Source organism: Littorina saxatilis, linkage group LG3 (genome assembly GCF_037325665.1).
Source record: "Littorina saxatilis isolate snail1 linkage group LG3, US_GU_Lsax_2.0, whole genome shotgun sequence".
Classification (NCBI taxonomy): Eukaryota; Metazoa; Mollusca; class Gastropoda; order Littorinimorpha; family Littorinidae; genus Littorina; species Littorina saxatilis.
In genome coordinates this window covers 56,909,104-56,929,585 of record NC_090247.1, presented here as the reverse complement: position 1 = coordinate 56,929,585, position 20,482 = coordinate 56,909,104, and the positions used below count along the sequence as shown (strand labels likewise).

The window sequence follows — 20,482 nt, the reverse complement described above, 5'->3', positions numbered from 1 at the left end:
CGTCACCCTCAAAACGGAAGTACAATTTCATGGCGTCTGCTCAAAATCAGTGTTGCTTTGTACGCTGTGACACGAACTGTTTTTTGCTTACATCCTATTTACTGCGTTCGTTGTTTAAAAATCTGTTAAGATAATGCGTTGCCTTCAACGGAAGCAAGTTTCAGAGGACAGTGCTGCTGTCTTCGAGGTGGTCGATGTGCGTAACTGACTATTTTGAGTGAATTAATATTATTGATAATTTCTAGTTGTTTTCCCCATTGTCTGCGAAGTAAAATTGATTGGCAAGGAATATGAATACATTTCCTCAAGTATAGTTCAAAGCAGCAGTAGTATGGTGGAAAGATGCAGGCTGTGCATAAAGATGCTCTCTCTCTCTCTCTCTCTCTCTCTCTCTCTCTCTCTCTCTCTCTCTCTCTCTCTCTCTCTCTCTCTCACACACACACACACACACACACACACACACACACACACACTTTCAAACACACACAACCACACACACACACACACACACACACACAACCACTTTCAAACACACATAACCACACACACGCACACACACACACACACACACACACACACACACACACACACACACACACACACACACACATACATGGTATTCATGATGATAATTACATGCTTTATCTTTTATATCAGTACACAAAATGTGGGTTTGGTTAATTGATGGTATCAGGTTTACCTATATATAGGTCTATGATGGTATGCATGTACATGTTTATCTGTGCAGACGGAAATCCCTTCAGTGGCAGAGGATGAAGTGCTCGTTGAAGTCAAAGCCTGCTCCTTGTCACCAGTAAACACAAAGGTAAAGAAACAAGAGTTGCAAAATCGGAGTGTCCACTTATACATGTGTTATTGCCACTCATAGTTGTTTTATCCCAAACCATATTAACATAGCAGATTTCTTTAATGGGGCTTGTCATTACAAGAGTATGAACGAAAACAACGATGGTTCATTTATGGAACGTTTTAATTGACACTACAAAACAACCGCTAGTACTTGAAATTGATTTTTATTTTTTTAAGTGGTCATGCAGACGGACAAACAATAACCATTCTTGAGGTTACAGTCAAATTGCCTCTGCTGACAGGCTTTTAAATGTTGCACTCCGTCTTTACTGATTTGCAAAGGGAAACTGCCAAGTAACAGGAATTCCTGTTTCCTGCAGCTGGGTGCAGATATTTATCATTGTTTGAAAATTGGTTGTGCAGCTGATTAAACGGGCTGATCTCAAAATTATCATTTTTATCATGCAGTTATTCTGACTTAACAGGACAGTGCAGCTTCAAAGTTTGTAAGACTGTGATGCCTAAAACTACTTCCTCATCGTTGATTTTATGTCGCACAATAAGCTTGTCTTGTTAATGTTGTCTCTTAATTGTCCTGTCTTGTCAGCTACTGGCAACAAGTTTCCTTGCATATGAGCCTGTTTAGCATTTGTGTGTGTATGTACATATATATATGTGTGTGTGAGAGTGTGAGAGTGTGCGTGTGTGTGTGTGTGTGTGTGGGTGTGTGTGTGTGTGTGTGTGTGTGTGTGTGTGTGTGTGTGTGCATGCCTGCATGCGTGCATGTGTGTGTGCATGTGTGTGTGTGTGTGCGTGCGTGTGTGCAAGCACATTTCTGTGTGCATACATGATCAATTTCGTGCATATGTTTACAAATGACACACATTTCCTGCAGATTTTGAAAGAGGCGTTCAAAAGGGATCCACAAGAAGCACTAGTGCTGTGTGTGGGTCACGATGTATCTGGAGTTATCAAGTCTGTTGGTTCTCGTGTTGCATCGGTTAAAGAGGGAGATGAGGTTGTAGGTAAGTAATAATTTAATCTGTGTGTCTGTCTTCCGATAAATTTGTCTGTCTTGTCTGTTTCTATCTGTCTGTGTGAGTCTTTGCGTCTTTCCTTCTCCTGCTCGGTCTCTCTCTGCCTCGCTGTCTCTAACACACACACATGCACACATTTTCACATGAATACATACTTGCATGCACGTATGCACTCCCACACACATGCACATGCACACACACACACACTGACACACACATATACACACACACACACACACACACACACACACACACACACACACACAAACACACACACGCACGCATGCTGCTGCACTCCTTGAGAAAATACTACTTTAGTTATTTTGCTTGATTGATAAACTGGATGGATTGATGGATGGATGGATGGATGGATGGATTGATTGATGGATTGTTGACTGATTGATTGATTGATTGCAGACAGATTAAAAGATCAGTCATTTATTGATTTTGCAGGAGTTTTGCCTCTGGACACAGCAACTTCTGGTTGTGGGGAATTTTGTGTCTTCAAGGAATTTGACATCGGTAAATCTTTTGCTTATACTAAAGACTCTATCATACTAGCTGACATGTGTACATTTTCTTTTAATTTATCTTCTTCTTCTTCAGCGTTCCAGAATTCTGTGGTTACGTGTGAGCTCGTTTGCCCATTTGGGTTCCCCAAACTATACTCTGAGAGTATATAGTCAGCTTCACTCCGCTTTCGTTGAGTAGGCATGCTGGGTATTTTCGTGTTTTCATAACCCACCGAACTCTGACATGGATTACAGGATCTTTTCCGTGCGCACTTGGTCTTGGGCTTGCGTGTACACACAAAGGGGGTTAAGTCACTAGCAGGTCTGCACATAAGTTGACCTGGGAGATCGGAAAAATCTCCACTCTTAACCCACCTGGCGGCAGCGACCGGGATTCGAACTCACGACCTCCTGATTAGGAGGCCGACATCTTACCACCACGCCACTACGCCCGTCTTTGAATTTATCAATTTAATTGTTCTCCAGGTGAAAGCGTTTTCTTCCTCTGAATCCCAAGGAGTTGGAAGTAATTAAGATTTTCTTCATTTGGTAACAGTGAAACCTCCATTGTCACCCACATGTTGTTGATTTTTAACTCTTAGTTTTCTTTTTACTTCTTTTGCTGCTTCTTCTTCTGCGTTCATGGGTTGCCCCTTCCGCAAGTTCCTTGCTTGTTTGAAAAGTTTGGTTGACCTCTCATAAGTTTCAAGGAAAAATATGGTATACATGTACATGTAAATAATGTTAAGCCAAGCAGTAGTAGCTTCCCTTAGCTTCCTTTAAACTTTTACTTGCAAGATCGTCGTTACTTTCGTCGGCCTGTAGCTGTGCTGATCTCCGATGAACGTTGACACGTTGATTCTGAGGGATAGTCATTGACACTACCTGGTGACATCTGCAACGATTTCCGCAGTGACCTTGACATGCCAGAGGCCAATAAAAGTAACAATGAACGCACAAGTGAAAGTTTAACTGAAGCTGCTTCTGCTTGGCTTTACATTGGTGTCAGAAGTTGGTTTTTCACCATTACACTCAAAAATTATAACAAGGGGATTTTCAAAGAAACAGTGCTGTCATTTTCCACCCCACCGTTAAGGCAGCCAGCTGATGCATGCTCCATTTCCAGGGGTGGTCCTTACTTTAAAGAAGGATAATTGTTTTCAGTGAAGAAACCAAATCGAGTGAGCCATGAGGATGCGGCAGGCACCGTGGGTGATGCGGTGCGTGCATACACAGCTCTGCACTATCACACGCATGTGTGTGCGGGTGACACAGTTCTCATTATGGACGGGGCGACACCTAGTGGCAACATTGCTGTACAGCTAGCACAGCTGTGGGGAGCGAAGGTTGGTGTGTGTGTGTAGGGGGTGCTTGTGTGTATGTTTGTGTTCGTGTGTGTTTGTGTGTGTGTGTGTGTGTGTGTGTGTGTGTGTGTGTGTGTGTGTGTGGTAGTGATGTTGAGTGTTTGTGTGTGTGTATGTGTATGTGTGCCTGTATGGGTGTTTGAATCATCGCGTGTCTGACAGTAAGCATGTGTGCATCTGTCTGTGCATGTGTGTGTGTGTGTGTGTGTGTGTGTGTGTGTGTGTGTGTGTGTGTGTGTGTGTGTGTGTGTGTGTGTGTGTGTGTGTGTGCGTGCGTGCGTGCGTGTGTGTGTTGATCTGCTGCAATTCATATAGTGCACCTGTTAGTGAGAGCTTCCAACTATCCTCCTCTTTTTGGTGAGCTAAGAATGTAGGTCACGTGAGGATTTTGTAGGCTTTTGCTGCACTGCATGTGTTTGCACAAACACAAATTTGTGTGGGGAAAAGGTACAGCTGCAGGCAAGTTTTTGATTTTTAGATTGATTGCTCAGGAATCTGTACCAGTTCTCCATTTTACTGAGATGAAGGTGGTTCTATGTGGGATAATTCATAAGATAACAAAAATGTTATAGCTTTAAGTTGTCTCCCTTGGACCAGGGCTCAACATAGCTCAGCTCAGGGTGCTGGTAAGGTGCAATTATGTACAGACGTCCTTCCCTTGAAAACTGCTTGGCTCTCCATCTGGCCAGACTTTTACATGTGATAAAATCAAGAACATACTTCTGTTTGAACATATGCCAAAAATCAGAATCGTGACTGCTTCTTGTGCAGAATGAGCTTTTTTTTTATGAATACATTTAATAAATTGATATCCAGGGGAGGCAATCAGCTTACTGCAAGTCAAAGGGCAATTATTTACAACGGCCGTTGTTTCCCTTGTGAGGGTACCGATACAGGTGATGTCAAAAGTACACAGTGACAGGTATTACTGCAGCCAAAAGGTTATTTGTTTCAATGTGTCTAATGCTATAAGTTTACACAATTTCTTCTTTGTTTGAAGATCATGACAACATACTCCACATTACCAGAGAAGCAGTTTCTGGAAAGCTTCCACTCAAATTTGGGTAAGATTTACCCCAGTTTCTCTCTCTCGTTTTTTGTTTCAATGTACAGTAGTTTGCAGAACCTGAACAAACTTAATTAATGTAGTCCTTATCAATGAAAGTTAAATTGTTATTTTAACATGCACATACAATTTATGGCTAGCCCAAAGAGGAACAGTTTTTGGTATGACATTTTGCGGTTTCATTTGACTTCATTTTGAACTGATCGAATTCTGGTAAAGAAGAGGATCAATTCACATGTTTTTGTTTCATATGTGTTTCAGACGTGTATCCTGGGGGTGGGGGTGGAGGGGGAGTGGAGGTTATGCTTTCTGGCTTTTTAACTTCATGATCTTTGTTTTGTTGTTTTTTTTGTTTGCTTAACGCCCAGCCGACCACGAAGAGCCATATCAGGGCGGTGCTGCTTTGACATATAACATGCGCCACACACAAGACAGAAGTCGCAGCACAGGCTTCATGTCTCACCCAGTCACATTATTCTGACACCGGACCAACCAGTCCTAGCACTAACCCCATAATGCCAGACGCCAGGCGGAGCAGCCACTAGATTGCCAATTTTAAAGTCTTAGGTATGACCCGGCCAGGGTTTGAACCCACGACCTCCCGATCACGGGGCGGACGCCTTACCACTAGGCCAACCGTGCCGGTCCTTCATGATCTCATGACGTATGTTACACTATTTGGATAGTCTATTTGAATTACATATTAGCATATGTGAACGAGGATAAAAGCGGCTTGTTCATTTCAATGCTTGCTATTCTCTCAGGTGCCAGGTTCCCCGTAACTTTCATTTACTCTTGTGCCACATGTCGTATGCAGTTAGAGCTCTTACTTCCCTTTGTACCTCAAACCCATTTGAATTAAACTTGCAGCACAGATTCTGGAGCTGAATCAGCGCAGCACGCTACTGGTCAGCAGTGTTATGGAGGAGACGGGGGGAGTGGGAGTGGACTGCGTCGTAGATAACGGAGGTAAGTGCATGTTAAAATACGCTGCAGCAGTGTTAATGCCTTAATCCTTAATTGCATGAGTCTGAAATTTTGTTTGTTTGTTTGTTTGTTTGTTTGCTGAACGCCCAGCCGACCACGAAGGGCCATATCAGGGCGGTGCTGCTTTGACATATTACGTGCGCCACACACAAGACAGAAGTCGCAGCACAGGCTTCATGTCTCACCCAGTCACATTATTCTGACACCGGACCAACCAGTCCTAGCACTAACCCCATAATGCCAGACGCCAGGCGTAGCAGCCACTAGATTGCCAACTTGAAAGTCTTAGGTATGACCCGGCCGGGGTTCGAACCCACGACCTCCCGATCACGGGGCGGACGCCTTACCACTAGGCCAACCGTGCCGGTAGTCTGAAATTGACTTTGTAAAGACTTCGGGAGTGAATAGAGTATTGTTACACTGCAGCTGTGTAATAGGAGAGGTGCGGGGGAATAGTAGATCATGGAGGTAAGTGTATTTTACATTGCATTAGTTTTATTGAGGAAACAGGGGGAATAGTTGACTGTGTTGTAGATATAATGGAGATAATTAAGTGTATCTTACACTGCAGCAGTTTTATGGAGAAGACAGGGGGGGGGGGGGGTGGGGGGGGGGGAGGAGTAGGAATAGACTGCGTTGTAGATAACGAAGGTTAGTATATTACTTGACTGAATGTAAAAAAAGATCTTAACGTAACAGAAACTAGTTTCGGTAAATTCTTCATCAATATCTCGTCAGCCTGTCGTTGACTTCTTCAGGATGGTAATGACAAGTAAGGAATGATGGCACGTGATGTACAGTGTATGTTCGGGGGGAATATTATGTCAATTTCTTTAGCGTGTATTTTCTTCATTTACGAAAATGGAGGTAAGTGTACTATGTTAAAATATGCTGCAGCAGTGTTAATGCCTTCGTTTATTGCATGAGCCTTAAGTTGACTTTGCAAAGATTTTGTAAAGAAGATTTTTTGAAAAAAGTTTTTTCACCAAAAATTCAGTGCCAAAGCTTCATGCAGCGAGTCTATTATAGACTTCACGGAGTCGACTTTCTCCAATTAATTGTCTGCAGCGCAGTGTTAAAGAAGAGGTGGGGGGGGGGGGGGGGGGTTAATGATTTGCGTTTTAGATCATAGAGGTAAGCATATGTTACTGTGGATCCCTATAATTTCTTTGATGACTGCCAAAAATGTTGGAACATTAGCAGTCTACATGTTTTTGGATTTCTGCCTAAAATCTGGAAACAAAATAAAATTTTAATAGAGGGGGAGTCCTGTTACGGAAGCTTAGTTGCAGATTTTATGGACAGGCAATCTGAAAAAGCTGGTGGTTGGAATTCTTGTGGATAAAAAGTACATGTAATTACATTTTCATCAAGGTGGATATATCTTCTCTTTTTGAGCTATTTCAAAGGAGAAATTTAAACAAGTCGCGTAAGGCGAAAATACAATATTTAGTCAAGTAGCTGTTGAACTCACAGAATGAAACTGAACGCAATGCCATTTTTCAGCAAGACCGTACACTCGTAGCATCGTCAGTCCACCGCTCATGGCAAAGGCAGTGAAATTGACAAGAAGAGCGGGGTAGTAGTTGCGCTAAGAAGGATAGCACGCTTTTCTGTACCTCTCTTTGTTTTAACTTTATGAGCGTGTTTTTAATCCAAACATATCATATCTATATGTTTTTGGAATCAGGAACCGACAAGGAATAAGATGAAAGTGTTTTTAAATTGATTTGGACAATTTAATTTTGATAATAATTTTTATATATTTAATTTTCAGAGCTTGTATTTAATCCGAATATAACATATTTATATGTTTTTGGAATCAGCAAATGATGGAGAATAAGATAAACGTAAATTTGGATCGTTTTATAAATTTTTTTTTTTTTTTTACAATTTTCCGATTTTTAATGACCAAAGCCATTAATTAATTTTTAAGCCACCAAGCTGAAATGCAATACCGAAGTCCGGGCTTTGTCGAAGATTACTTGACCAAAATTTGAACCAATTTGGTTGAAAAATGAGGGCGTGACAGTGCCGCCTCAACTTTCACGAAAAGCCGGATATGACGTCATCAAAGACATTTATCAAAAAAATGAAAAAAACGTTCGGGGATTTCATACCCAGGAACTCTCATGTCAAATTTCATAAAGATCGGTCCAGTAGTTTAGTCTGAATCGCTCTACACACACACACACACACACACACACAGACACACACACGCACATACACCACGACCCTCGTTTCGATTCCCCCTCGATGTTAAAATATTTAGTCAAAACTTGACTAAATATAACATGCGAAAATACAATATTTAGTCAAGTAGCTGTCGAACTCACAGAATGACACTGAACGCAATGCCATTTTACTCGTAGCATCGTCAGGCCACCGCTCATGGCAAAGGCAGTGAAATTGACAAGAAGAGCGGGGTAGTAGTTGCGCTAAGAAGGATAGCACGCTTTTCTGTACCTCTCTTTGTTTTAACTTTCTGAGCGTGTTTTTAATCCAAACATATCATATCTATATGTTTTTGGAATCAGGAACCGACAAGGAATAAGATGAAAGTGTTTTTAAATTGATTTGGACAATCTAATTTTGATAATAATTTTTATATATTTAATTTTCAGAGCTTGTTTTTAATCCGAATATAACATATTTATATGTTTTTGGAATCAGCAAATGATGGAGAATAAGATAAACGTAAATTTGGATCGTTTTATAAATTTTTATTTTTTTTTACAATTTTCCGATTTTTAATGACCAAAGTCATTAATTAATTTTTAAGCCACCAAGCTGAAATGCAATACCGAACCCCGGGCTTCGTCGAAGATTACTTGACCAAAATTTCAACCAATTTGGTTGAAAAATGAGGGCGTGACGGTGCCGCCTCAACTTTCACGAAAAGCCGGATATGACGTCATCAAAGACATTTATCAAAAAAATGAAAAAAACGTTCGGGGATTTCATACCCAGGAACTCTCATGTCAAATTTCATAAAGATCGGTCCAGTAGTTTAGTCTGAATCGCTCTACACACACACACACACACACACACACACACGCACGCACATACACCACGACCCTCGTTTCGATTCCCCCTCGATGTTAAAATATTTAGTCAAAACTTGACTAAATATAACAAAAAAGGCTACACAAAAAAACGTCCCATCTCTTCAAAACATTAACAAATGTGTTTTTCTTTCAGTGCGACTTTTTAGCAATGAAGAGGACATAGCGTTGCTAGGGGAGAAAAGCAAGTACCCCAAACCTCACAAGGTCGACGTCATTTCCTGCTTAGGCTTTGCTGGAAAGTGGGTCACCTCTCATCCAGATCTGCAGGTAAATTAATTGTGGTCACTGTTGCTTTCATGGGGATTCCCATGTCAGGTACATGTACCCCAAACCTATGTGTGTTCATATTTTAAGCATCGATTGATTGGCCATTGGATTGCCTTTCCTTGAGCCATGTGATGTTAGATTCCAACAAAAACTCAATAGTCATTGTTCACCTTGACCGCTGTCGTGTTCTCGGAAGAACACGACTGTCTCAATCTGTGTAAATTGTCATATTTGGTCAAACATACAATAACGTATTATGTTTGTTTGTGTGTATTTGAGTCCAACATGAGGATTTTAAAGTAAAAACATGTGATGCTAGCCAGTGTGATGCCTCTTTTAATTCGTTTCTGTTAGCAACTGTTTCCAAAGGTCTGCGATACAATTACTACTTTTCTTAAGGATTTTAGTGCCACCAGAGTTAACACCTGATCTTTTGACCTTCTTCAGTTGGACCCACCTGACTGTCAACAGCTGTTTCTGCGTAACGCAAGTGTCAGTTTTCTCTTCCCCCCTGCCTGGACCCTGATGCACGCACAGCACGGCCGCTACCAGCGTATCCTTGTTCGCTGGCTCATTGTGTGGAATTATAGATAGCATTGCCACTTTTTGTGTTTTTCTCTGAAAGAGATGAGGTTTGTCTCTGTAATTTGGTCATATCAGCGGTGGAAAATTACGCTCGGGTACCACCGTCCTGTGCAATAGACGAATTCTGAAAAGAACAAGTGGGAAAGTTTCCCCACACGACATTATTTCCCACGTTACATTATAGGCCATTCACTAGCGAGTGGGTGTGTCTCATTCATATGTACAGGACCCACGTGTCGTAAGTTTGTCTAAGGCTATGCTCACTCTTTCACAACCCATACCCCAATCCTGACAGTTATTTCCGAAAGGCGTCTGTTGTTGGTGTTGTACCCCCTGCGGGTTAGGGGGAAGAATTTACCCGATGCTCCCCAGCATGTCGTAAGAGGCGACTAACGGATTCTGTTTCTCCTTTTACCCTTGTTAAGTGTTTCTTGTATAGAATATAGTCAATTTTTGTAAAGATTTTAGTTAAGCAGTATGTAAGAAATGTTAAGTCCTTTGTACTGGAAACTTGCATTCTCCCAGTAAGGTAATACATTGTACTACGTTGCAAGCCCCTGGAGCAAATTTTTGATTACGGTAGTGCTTTTGTGAACAAGAAACAATTGACAAGTGGCTCTATCCCATCTCCCCCCTTTCCCCGTCGCGATATAACCTTCGTGGTTGAAAACGACGTTAAACACCAAATAACGAAAGTAAAGAAAGAAAGTTGGTGTTGTATGTTATTAAAGTGTAACTAAACAGACATTTTGAAGTGTCAGCTTTACTGAATTGCTTTATGTTTTGTCCAAGTATAGACCTGTAGAAGCGATACTGGACGATTTTTCCAACGTTTACTGTGTTTTCTGATTTACTACGATTTTTTAAAAGTGTTGAACCCATTTCAGATTTACCTGCTTATCTGTTCTTGATTTGATACTTCCAAAGAACAAGTGGTACTTTGAGTTCCGGTTTTATGTTTTAACCAATCAGAATTTGGTTCCTAAATAAAATCGTCTGCTGCCTGTCCCAGCAGAGTCGGCAACAAGCACTGCTTTGGATCTAACTAATGTGCTTGTACTGCATCTCTGGCCTTTGAATTCACTCCAAATGTACTGTCTCAGCGTGAGAGGCAACATCCTGTCGAAGTCGTAAGCACGAGGCTGACTGGGAGATTATTATTCGAAGAGCATGCTGAAACGGATTGTAAGTACAATATTTTACATGTTCTCGACATTTCTGTTGATCTTTCCTTAACTTTAATTGTTTCCTTGATTTAAAACCCTAGGGCTTGTATTTTCAGTTGTGATACTAAGCACGTATCTTTACCACAGTATCTGATCACTTCACACTTGAATTTTGGAATGATGAAGTGGAATTATTTCTGGATCTAATTTATTCCTTGTTCCCCCCCTCTCGATTCCTTTTTTCGCCACATAATGTATTGTCGTGTAAGGGGGTAGATGCGTGTACTGGCTGATTTTTTTTATATTTTTACTTCGGTCAGATACAGATGATTGGAAAAAAAACTTGTCACGGATTTCAGAATTTAATAGATCTGTTCGAAGTTTTTACGGGATGTGTCCTGTTACAATACAGACTGAATGTGCGCAAGATGAACTTTTGATAAAACATACACACACAAATGAATCTCTTGATTTTGTTATACGGCCCGTTTCCACCACCACGTCTGTGGTATGTTTTTATACTGTTTGATTGAATAGACTGACGTGCATTCTCTCGCAAATGTGCGCGCGTGTGTGTTTGTCTGTGCCTCAGACTTATTAATCAAAGATGATGTTGCACATTGCAGATCTATGCGACAGGAGCAAGTGGACAAGACAGCTACATTTGTCTGGGCGAAGATCCAACGGTAAGCTCTTTTAGCCGAAGACAGCGAGCCTGGGTGCATGCATGCAAGCTTCTATCATGTTCGTGTGAGTGCTGCAGGGCTATTAGACGACTTTTCATTATTCTTGATTTGGAGATCCATGCAGGGTATTAGAAAGTGCAGAATATACACGTTTGAACAAATACGATGTGTGTTTGCTCTGAAAAAACGCAACAAACAAACATTGTATTTGTTTGAAGTATCACAAATATTTATTACCTGTATCTGCATGTTTTGATAATGATGAAGGGTAAATTACTTTGACGTATGCTTTTTTTTTTAACCACACTGATAACGAATGATAGAAACACAGACACACTTAATAACATATCCACAAAAAATTGTAACAATAAATGTAAGCTGAACAATGCCTGCAAGTGCAACACATTTCAGGTCTCAGAAGGAAGTAATTATGAGATTCAGACAGAGAGAAAGCCCAACACGAAACCAGTTGTGACATTTTTTATTTCATTATGTAATATTAAAAACACGACAACAACGTATTTCCTGTACTTAGTTTCGTGCAATTATGGATTGCAAAGTATGTCTAATTGAGTGGCATAAAGAGGCACAGTTGCATGAAAAACCAACTCGGATCTTGACTAGGATCAGGATTTTACATGGACACAACCTAGAATTTAACATCCTGGGGGGAGGGGGGTACTGCGCCTTTCACATCAAGATGTAAAGATCTATTTTAAATAATACTTATTAGAAGGGAACAAAATCAAACAAACTACAACAATCGTTCTGAGGGGAGAGAATTACCTCTTCCGAAGAAATTACCTCCCTTGCTTTTCTTGTCGTGACTTATGTAGAGTAAAGTGAATAGAAAGTGAATCAGTCAGTAACAAAAAAAACACACAACATTTCTTAAGATCAATGAGGAGTCTTGAAGTATTTGTCAATGTTAATCTTGTATGCACAACAAACAATATATTACGGATTGATAATTAAAGAAAATCGTCTCTTCTACAGGGTTGACCCCCCTAAAAAGGACACCCACAACCATGCAAATTACTTCTGCATCTGTTGAACCAATTATTTTATATATGGTATTCATTAACTTCAGTTTATGTTCTGCCTTTCCAGTAAGTGGCAATTTTGTAAATTGAATGGTCTGACTTTTGTGCAATTTTAATTTTTTTCTCCAAATTCGGGGGTCGACTAAACAGAACGAGTTTTGACATTGAGCGGTAGCCATTTTTACCTAATTTAAACCCTTCAGGCTTTTACCTTTTTGATTATTTTGAATGTCTGAGTATGTAAAAACATCCCCTTCAACCCCCAGGCTATCGATGACCTGAAGAAAGCATGCAGTTACAGCTAGATTCAGGGCAATCCTCAGACACGAAAGCGTTGGTGTCATTGGTGATGCAAAAGTTAGATAATTTAACCTACAAATTTGCCACTTTGTGAACTGCACATGCATAAAATCAAGTTTAAGTATGCTGAATATGAAGTTATCCAGTCAATTGGTGTAGAAGTTATAGCATTTCTGTCAGTTAACAGTATTTAAAATCTCTAAAGTAAAATCTGACATATTCGAAAGTTTTGCATAAACACCCAGACAATTTTTACGATATTCTCCTAAGCTTCTCCACTTCTCAGCCCTGTCTTGGAAATGAATTCGAATAAGGCAGTCAAAATAACTTAGTTTGGAGCACCCATCAATCAGAATAAGCATTAACTTTTGACACAGGAAATATCTTCTACCGAAAGCTCTCCTGGTTTTATTCTACATTTTTCCTGCATAATGGTAACAAATTTAATGATAAATCTAAACAACGAAGTGACTGTGGTAAGATGAACAAAGTTAAAAAACAAAGGATTACTGTAAATGGTTTACGAATCGAAATCTAAACAAGTTTTAATGATAATTTATTAACATGATAAAAAAAATAAAATAAAAAAAGCTAACGTCCTCGCATTTGTCCAGAATTATTCCATGTTTAACAATGGAACAGAGGGATAATTGGTCTAAAGAATTTTTAAAAAGAAGGGTTAGGGTAACCCTAACCCTCTTTGGACTATCTGTATGCAATGCCCGCTATAGGTGAAAGACTTTTGTGGAAGCCATGGAAGAATTTCAGCTTACCATCCCGAAGAAGGCAGTAACGTGCCGAGATATTGATTATAGATATTAACGTACCTAACCTGGTTACTGGTGTGTTTTCTTTTTATTTCAATAATGTAAATGTGTGACAACTTGCAGGGTACTTGATGTTCAGAGCAATTTTTCTGGCAAAAGACCTTTTATGGATCAAAGAAAACTGTTGTCGTGGTGCACAAGTCAATCAATTTGGTTGATAAATAATGTGTGCTGCATTTTCCCTGGTTCCAAAACATAGTATGTATTACCACATGTCCTTACCTGTCATTGGCATCACATGATTCTCTGCAAGCAGTCTTTTGTGGAAATACGTCATTTAACACTTGCACTTATAGTAGGGCTGATGGGGTCTATGTCGACCAAAAGAGTGGGATTCTCTGTAGGTCGAGTTCCTGTAGGTGGATTCCCTGTATACCTAAGACTTTAAAATTGGCAATCTAGTATACAGGGAATCCCACAGGGTGCAGTTTTTCAATAAAACTTGCAAACCATACTCGAATTTCTAAGAAATATCAAAAAAAGATCGAAAAACATCAAATTCTAACGATGTCGCTAAGCATCACGTGACTTTCATTGATATTAGCAAAACGCTACAGGAACTACACCCTGTGGTATTCCCTGTATACAAGATTACCAATTTTAAAGTCTTAGGTATACAGATAATCCACCTACAGGAACTCGACCTACAGTGAATCCCATAACATTCTTTTGGTCGACATAGACCCCATCAGCTATAGTAGGTGGCTGTGGAACGGTAGACATGCAACGACAACGAACAACAAAAGACAAAGTGTGGAGTACACTCATTTTTCTTAACATACGCTAAGTTTCTTTGAGAATGCTCCAAGTGAAAATCAGGGGTTCCTAGGCCTGATATCACAATTAAACAGCTTCTTCTCAGAACCAGGAGGGAAAAAACGAGATGTCGTGACAAGAACAGACAGCAGCAGCAGCAACAACAACATTGCTAAATCGTCGCTTTAACAAAATGTCATGTTTAGTATCGCAGACAAAGCACGGCTACTGATCCGACCAAAGCCACACTTCGTGCACGATGGGCACATTGTTATGGCCAGCTTGTTAACGTGAGCATTGTGTATGTTTTACATAGAATTGAATGTGTTTGTCGTTGTGTCTGTCATCTATCCTAGTCGTTTGATTTAGAATAAAGCAAACTTATTACAATGACGATTTTCTTCGGTTTTTGATGAAGGATTGGCATCAAGACTTTTCCTATTTTCCAACTCTGCCACCATACACTGGCCGTTCAGGTCTGCATGTCGACCACATGGTGTGTGATCAGATTGTTCGGACATGTTCACAATGCTTACATGACCACCAAATGGAAAATCAGTTGGTATTTGTTATGTTTTTGTGTAAGCACAATCTTCATACAAGTAAACAGAAACAGTTTTGTTGCAAACAGAGCCTTCATAATAAAAAATGCTTCTAAGTCAAAATACATACCCCCTTTTTCGTATTGCGTAAAATATACCCATACATTCTGGACATCATATTTTTATTTTTTTTCACAACAATGAAACCAAACTTTGGCATATGTTTTAGCAATATATTCACAATAAAACCTATGAGTTTGAAGGCTGCATCTTGTTTTGTTTATTTTTGAGAATTTTTTGCAAACCCATGCAAATGGCCAGTTTCTGGGGAGAGACTGGGGAGATAATGGCCAGTATAGAAAGAGTTAATAAGTAAACTAATGTCAGAAGTAGGTATTTACCTTGTTTGCCTTCGCGTTCTTGATAGCCCGCTGCAGCATTTGTATCACTTCCCTTGACATTCAAAACGCCACTGTATTTCTGAAAGGAAAATAAAGATATTGACCGAAACATCACACAAGTGGTATATCATGCTAGGTTTTGTTTACAGTGCCTGTTCTACGACCACGTCTGATTGTAATTTAAATAAAGAAAAACTGTATCCATTTATTACTTTATTTGTGTGTGTTTGTGTGTGTGCAGGGGTGGATCACATCATTTTTAAGGGGGAGTTTCCAAATTTCTTTCAGGGACAATTTGACGACGCGAAGCGTTTAGTTGAAGACGCGAAGCGTTCAACCTCCTTGTGGGGGGGGGTCCGACAAATGTTGATAAAAACAAGGAAAATGGATCAATCTGAGCCAAGAAACATCCCCTAATACACCTTCCAAAAAAGTAAATATATTAAGAAGAAAAATTTGAATCACAACAAGGACAATCGATCGATCTGGCGCAACCTGAGCAAACTAATTAGCCAATTTCTTTCCAAAATCGTCACTTAGAATACAAAGGCCGGCTCCTAAGTGGTCCGGAACCCCCCCCCCCCCCCCTCCGGATCCGCCCAGTGTGTGTGTGTGTGTGTGTGTGTGTGTGTGTGTGTGTGTGTGTGTGTGTGTGTGTGTGTGTGACCGGTGACCTCTAAATTCTAATCGTTGCGTTTGCATGGTAATAAAGTTTTAATACTGGATATGCCCATGAAAAAATATCATTTTTTGTTCATGTCATTGTGTGTGTGTGGCCAGGACCGTGACTTCTGCTTGCCTCGACGTCTTCAGAAAAGACACAAAATGCCAGCAGGCGTATGTTCTTGGAGCACTCAGTATGCCGTCATCTGCAAACAAATAAATACAAATTATTCAATTGTGTAAATAAAGAACAATCATTTTAATATTACAACAAAAAATTCATATAACTGTAGTCTTCACCAGAGACATCCACTACACTATCTTTAAATAAAACTGCCGTAAAAAAATTGAAATACTATAAAACTTACCCCCACTCAGATCTATTTGGGATTATTCAAGTTTCAACCATGAAACGATGCCGGTTTGGACAGATCTGCTAGTTTGCCGCTGAAACTGAAATCAAAGGCGATCTTCAGAACTATTTCTAATCTTGTATTTGTGATTAATATAAAATACTGATCTTCCCAATAGAAGCTGATGTGTATACACATGACCAGGACAAGGTATTTTGTTACAGGGCATTTACGCAGACGTCGCAGTTCAAAATATCGTTTTAGATCTGATTTTGTACAGCAGCCTGTGTGATTCAGAATCGTCTGCCCTTTTTCGGTTTAACATTTTATGGACGATTCCTATGAGACTGCTCAATCATAACTGATGACAAATTCAGAAACAGATGATTGTTTCAAGTAGGCTACAGTAATGATTCGTTAAAAATGTCAAGCCACTCGTCGATCATTCACACTCAAAGAACACAAGCCAAATCTGCTCTGGTTCCGAGCAGCTTTTTCCAACTGAGACCCTAATTGTTACGCATCTGCCGCGAAAAGATAGACCACAAACAAGCGGCACTGTACCATGCTCTCGTTTATGTTGCTAAACAGATTAAATGTGCATTGTAAATGTGCTTACAGCAAAGAAATGCATCCTTACTTACCACAAAAATACTGGTACCACATTCATCGCACTTGTGTCTTCTTACCAAAACCTATCGATATGTTTGTTTACGATATATTGGTAATTACTAACCGTTAACTATTTTTCAAAAATCTGAAATGACTTTTAAGAATCAAAGAAAGATTCGCTAAAACGGTTGACTTCAGAAAATAAGCAATATTTTTCTGAACCATGAAATATAAATCGAAAACTCCGTTTGATCTTTTATTTTGGTAGATTGATGACAACAGCCGGAACTGAAAGTACCAGAACCAAAAATTAAGGGCATTAATCAGGTAAACTAAGAAGATTGTCGTTCCTGGCGCGCACTTCACATGTCCGTCAAACAGTGTCCGAGTGAGAGAAAAAAAAATTTTTTTTCGCAGTTCGACAGTATATGAGGCCCTTCTTCATATCAAAGTGTAAAGGTTGCTGAACGATGTTTTTCCTTTTTGCTTGTTTGTTGAGAGTGAACAAGTTCCTTAACTCTGTCAAGATATCCTGATCGACATTATGGAAAAGCTTGACAAAGGATCCCTGAAGTTAGTATTTGTTTCACGTTGTGAGAGGGAGAAAGATATAAAGACAGGAGATAGAGTGTACGTGTGTGCGTATGCTGTCTGTGTCACTTTGTGAGTGAGTGTGTGTGTGTATATGAGTGTGTGGGTGTTTGCATGTGAGTGTGTGTGTTTGTGTGTGTGTATGTGTGTGTGATCCACAAATATATATATAGTACATGTGTGTGTGTGTGTGTGTGTGTGTGTGTGTGTGTGTGTGTGTGTGTGTGTGTGTGTATGTATGTATGTATGTGTATGTTCACCTGCGCACACACGTGTGCTTGTGTGTGTGTTTGTGTTTGTGTGTGTGTGTTGGTGAGTGTGTGTGTTTGTGTGTTCGCCTGTATTTTATTGATTTTTTCCGATTTTGTAAAAGTTTTAATTTTTTTTTATGTGCAGGTGCAAAATAGCACAGAGAGTGTCTCTGGATGAAGCAGCGACCACACTGAAAGGACTGGAGGACGTGAGGGTGGGAAAAGTGGTGCTGAAAATGTGAAAAAGATGGCCACCTCCATTAGGCTCCAGACATTCCATTGAGGATTTTTTGTCTCTTTTCTTCCCTTCTGCTTGTCCCATAACTCAACCCCTCGCTTCTTAGTGCAGGACCGGGCATTTCCTCTTTCATGATGTTCTGTTCTTGTGCATTCTGACAAGGTTGTGCATCAACATATGACTGTCCTGATTTAGGTCAGCAGTTGTTTTCGTAAGTGAACACCTATGCCACCCCCTCCCTTCCCCCCCCCCCCCCTCCTCTGTGACCTCACAATCCCTCCAGTCATGGCCTCTTCACTTCTCCTCCCCTTTCCCCATCATCCCCTTGTCCCTCTCTCTTTCTCTCTCCTCCTCTTATCCCACTCGCACCCATTCCGCCCCCCCCCCCCCTCCCACCCAACCATTTCTTTTTCGCAAACCGAATCTCCTCTGCATGCAGGATTTTATTTTGGAGACTGTTTTTTGGTTGTTGTCTTTCCTGGTTATGCCCGGCAGTCCGTGTCCCCCCCCCCCCCCCCCCTCCTTTTCAATTTTTGCATAACACATTATCCTTCACAGGGTTCTCTAGTGTCTGTTGATTCCCTGGCCATGAATGCTCAATCTCTCTGAAGAATTGTGTTCAGTCTTGCTATTTTTGCATGATACAAGCGATTGATATATAGAGCGAAGATACAGTACCCTGGGACTGTCTGTCTGGGAGTGGAGCTTCCGAAGAAAGGGCACTTAGCCTAGCATTTCTCCCAGAGTCAAGTCCATTCATCACAACCACAAGGGTGGGCGCTTGTTGCACTGAAATGGGGAGGGATTTTGTGTGTTTTGTTTTGTTTTGTTCGTGTTTTTTGTTTGTTTGTGTTGTGGTTTTTGTGTGTGTGTGTGTTTTTTGTCGGGGGGGGGGGGGGGGGGGGGAGGGGGCATTGCAAGGCGATTTTACAATTACATGTATTACCCAGTGACAACATGAGAATCCTGGGATGCGACAAGATTTTATTGGCAAACATTTCCAATGAGGGAATTTGTGCTGGGATCTGGGTAAATATGTTTTTTTCTGTGCATCTAAAAGTGAGTCATTGAGTGTTAAAACACATGAAATAAACTCGCTTTTGATGTTCGAATGAGAGAATTTGTTCAGCTTGAGGGGGCTGTGAACCTCCCCCTTCACTCCCCTGCCCTCCCAAGCCCTTCTCCCGTTTCATTTCTGCACCTGGTCAATCCCTGCTTTACTCCATACTGATGTTTGTTGTCAGCTCCTGAGCCATCACCAATACCATTCCCACTCCAATGTCATATTTACGTAAAGTAGGATAGCTTTTCATCCACATGCAGTTAAAAGTGATTTTACTTGTGGAAGCTTCATTGAAGAAACGACTGTTTCTTCACGGTATAGCGCTTTATGGATAAGGATTGTCAGAAGTGATGTATGCGGTGTTCCTGTGGGTGTGTGTGTGTCAGTATGTGAGTGTGTGCCAGTCTGTGTGCGTGCGTGAGTGAGTGAGTGTGTGAGTGAGTGAGTGAGTGTGTGTGTGCGCATGTGTGTGTGCCTGTGTGTGTGTCTGTGTATCGATCTGTGTGTGTGATAGTGTTGGAATTGCGTTTTATTCGTTAGCACCTTTGACATTTACATAGGAAATATCATCACTCTTTGATACAACGAATAATGTAACAAAAACGAATAATGTAACAATTGTTACATTATTCGGTGGCCGCCCTTTTTTCAATCAACTTAGAAAAAGTTAGACTTAGATTAGAAAAAGTGTCAAATAGCTCATAATACAGTCTCGGGTTAGGGTTTGCATCCACTCTCACAAATCACATGTCGCTCACATGGCATGCACGCTTTTTGCAGAATCAGTGACGCCACTCGCACACATGCACAGACAGATAGACACACGCCGTTATACTCGGATTCTACCCCCCTCCCCGCGATTTACAAATCACGTAAATGCGCCCGATATTTAACTCATCATCTCCAAAGTGAAGGGATTTACTGTATTGAGAAAAAAAAATGTCATTACTTTTTTGTCCCATCGCTTGGAAATTCGGGTCGCTTCCTCCCAGTGGAAAGCTAGCAGTAACAGAGTCGCCCTACCCCAAAGTCAAGGGATCTATTAGTCCCGTTTCGCCGTTATCCCATTTCACCCCCATCCCATTTCGTGACATTTCACTGGCCAAGTGTCATTTTACTACCATATTATGTACCATTAGCTCCACATCCCATTTTGGCGCAATCCCGTTTTGCCGTTAGCCCATTTCGCCACCATCCCATTTTTGCGACATTTTACAGGCCAAGTGTCATTGTACCACCATGTCATGTACCATTAGCTCCACATCCCATGTTGGCGCAATCCCGTTTCGCCGTT

General features: G+C 40.7%; 1 protein-coding gene across 1 annotated transcript; it reads left to right on the top strand.

Annotated features, from left to right (window-relative positions):
* LOC138962745 (quinone oxidoreductase-like protein 1) lies at window positions 1–18,492 on the top strand. Its single transcript, XM_070334693.1, has 11 exons — window positions 1–196; window positions 749–826; window positions 1,706–1,835; window positions 2,301–2,369; window positions 3,524–3,705; window positions 4,724–4,787; window positions 5,660–5,758; window positions 8,978–9,111; window positions 9,559–9,664; window positions 17,573–17,618; window positions 18,033–18,492. The coding sequence occupies exons 1-11, from the start codon at window positions 134–136 to the stop codon at window positions 18,127–18,129; spliced, it is 1,068 nt and encodes a 355-aa protein (XP_070190794.1). The 5' UTR covers window positions 1–133; the 3' UTR covers window positions 18,130–18,492.
* The last annotated feature ends 1,990 nt before the right edge of the window (window positions 18,493–20,482 follow it).

What these genes read in the sequence shown, in the direction of transcription:
- LOC138962745 (XM_070334693.1), top strand. Translation starts at nt 134, where the DNA reads ATGCGTTGCCTTCAACGGAAGCAAGTTTCAGAGGACAGTGCTGCTGTC. An exon ending in CTGCGTCGTAGATAACGGAG is followed by an intron (nt 5,759 to 8,977) that starts GTAAGTGCATGT and finishes TTTTTCTTTCAG; the next exon opens with TGCGACTTTTTAGCAATGAA. An exon ending in CCTCTCATCCAGATCTGCAG is followed by an intron (nt 9,112 to 9,558) that starts GTAAATTAATTG and finishes GACCTTCTTCAG; the next exon opens with TTGGACCCACCTGACTGTCA.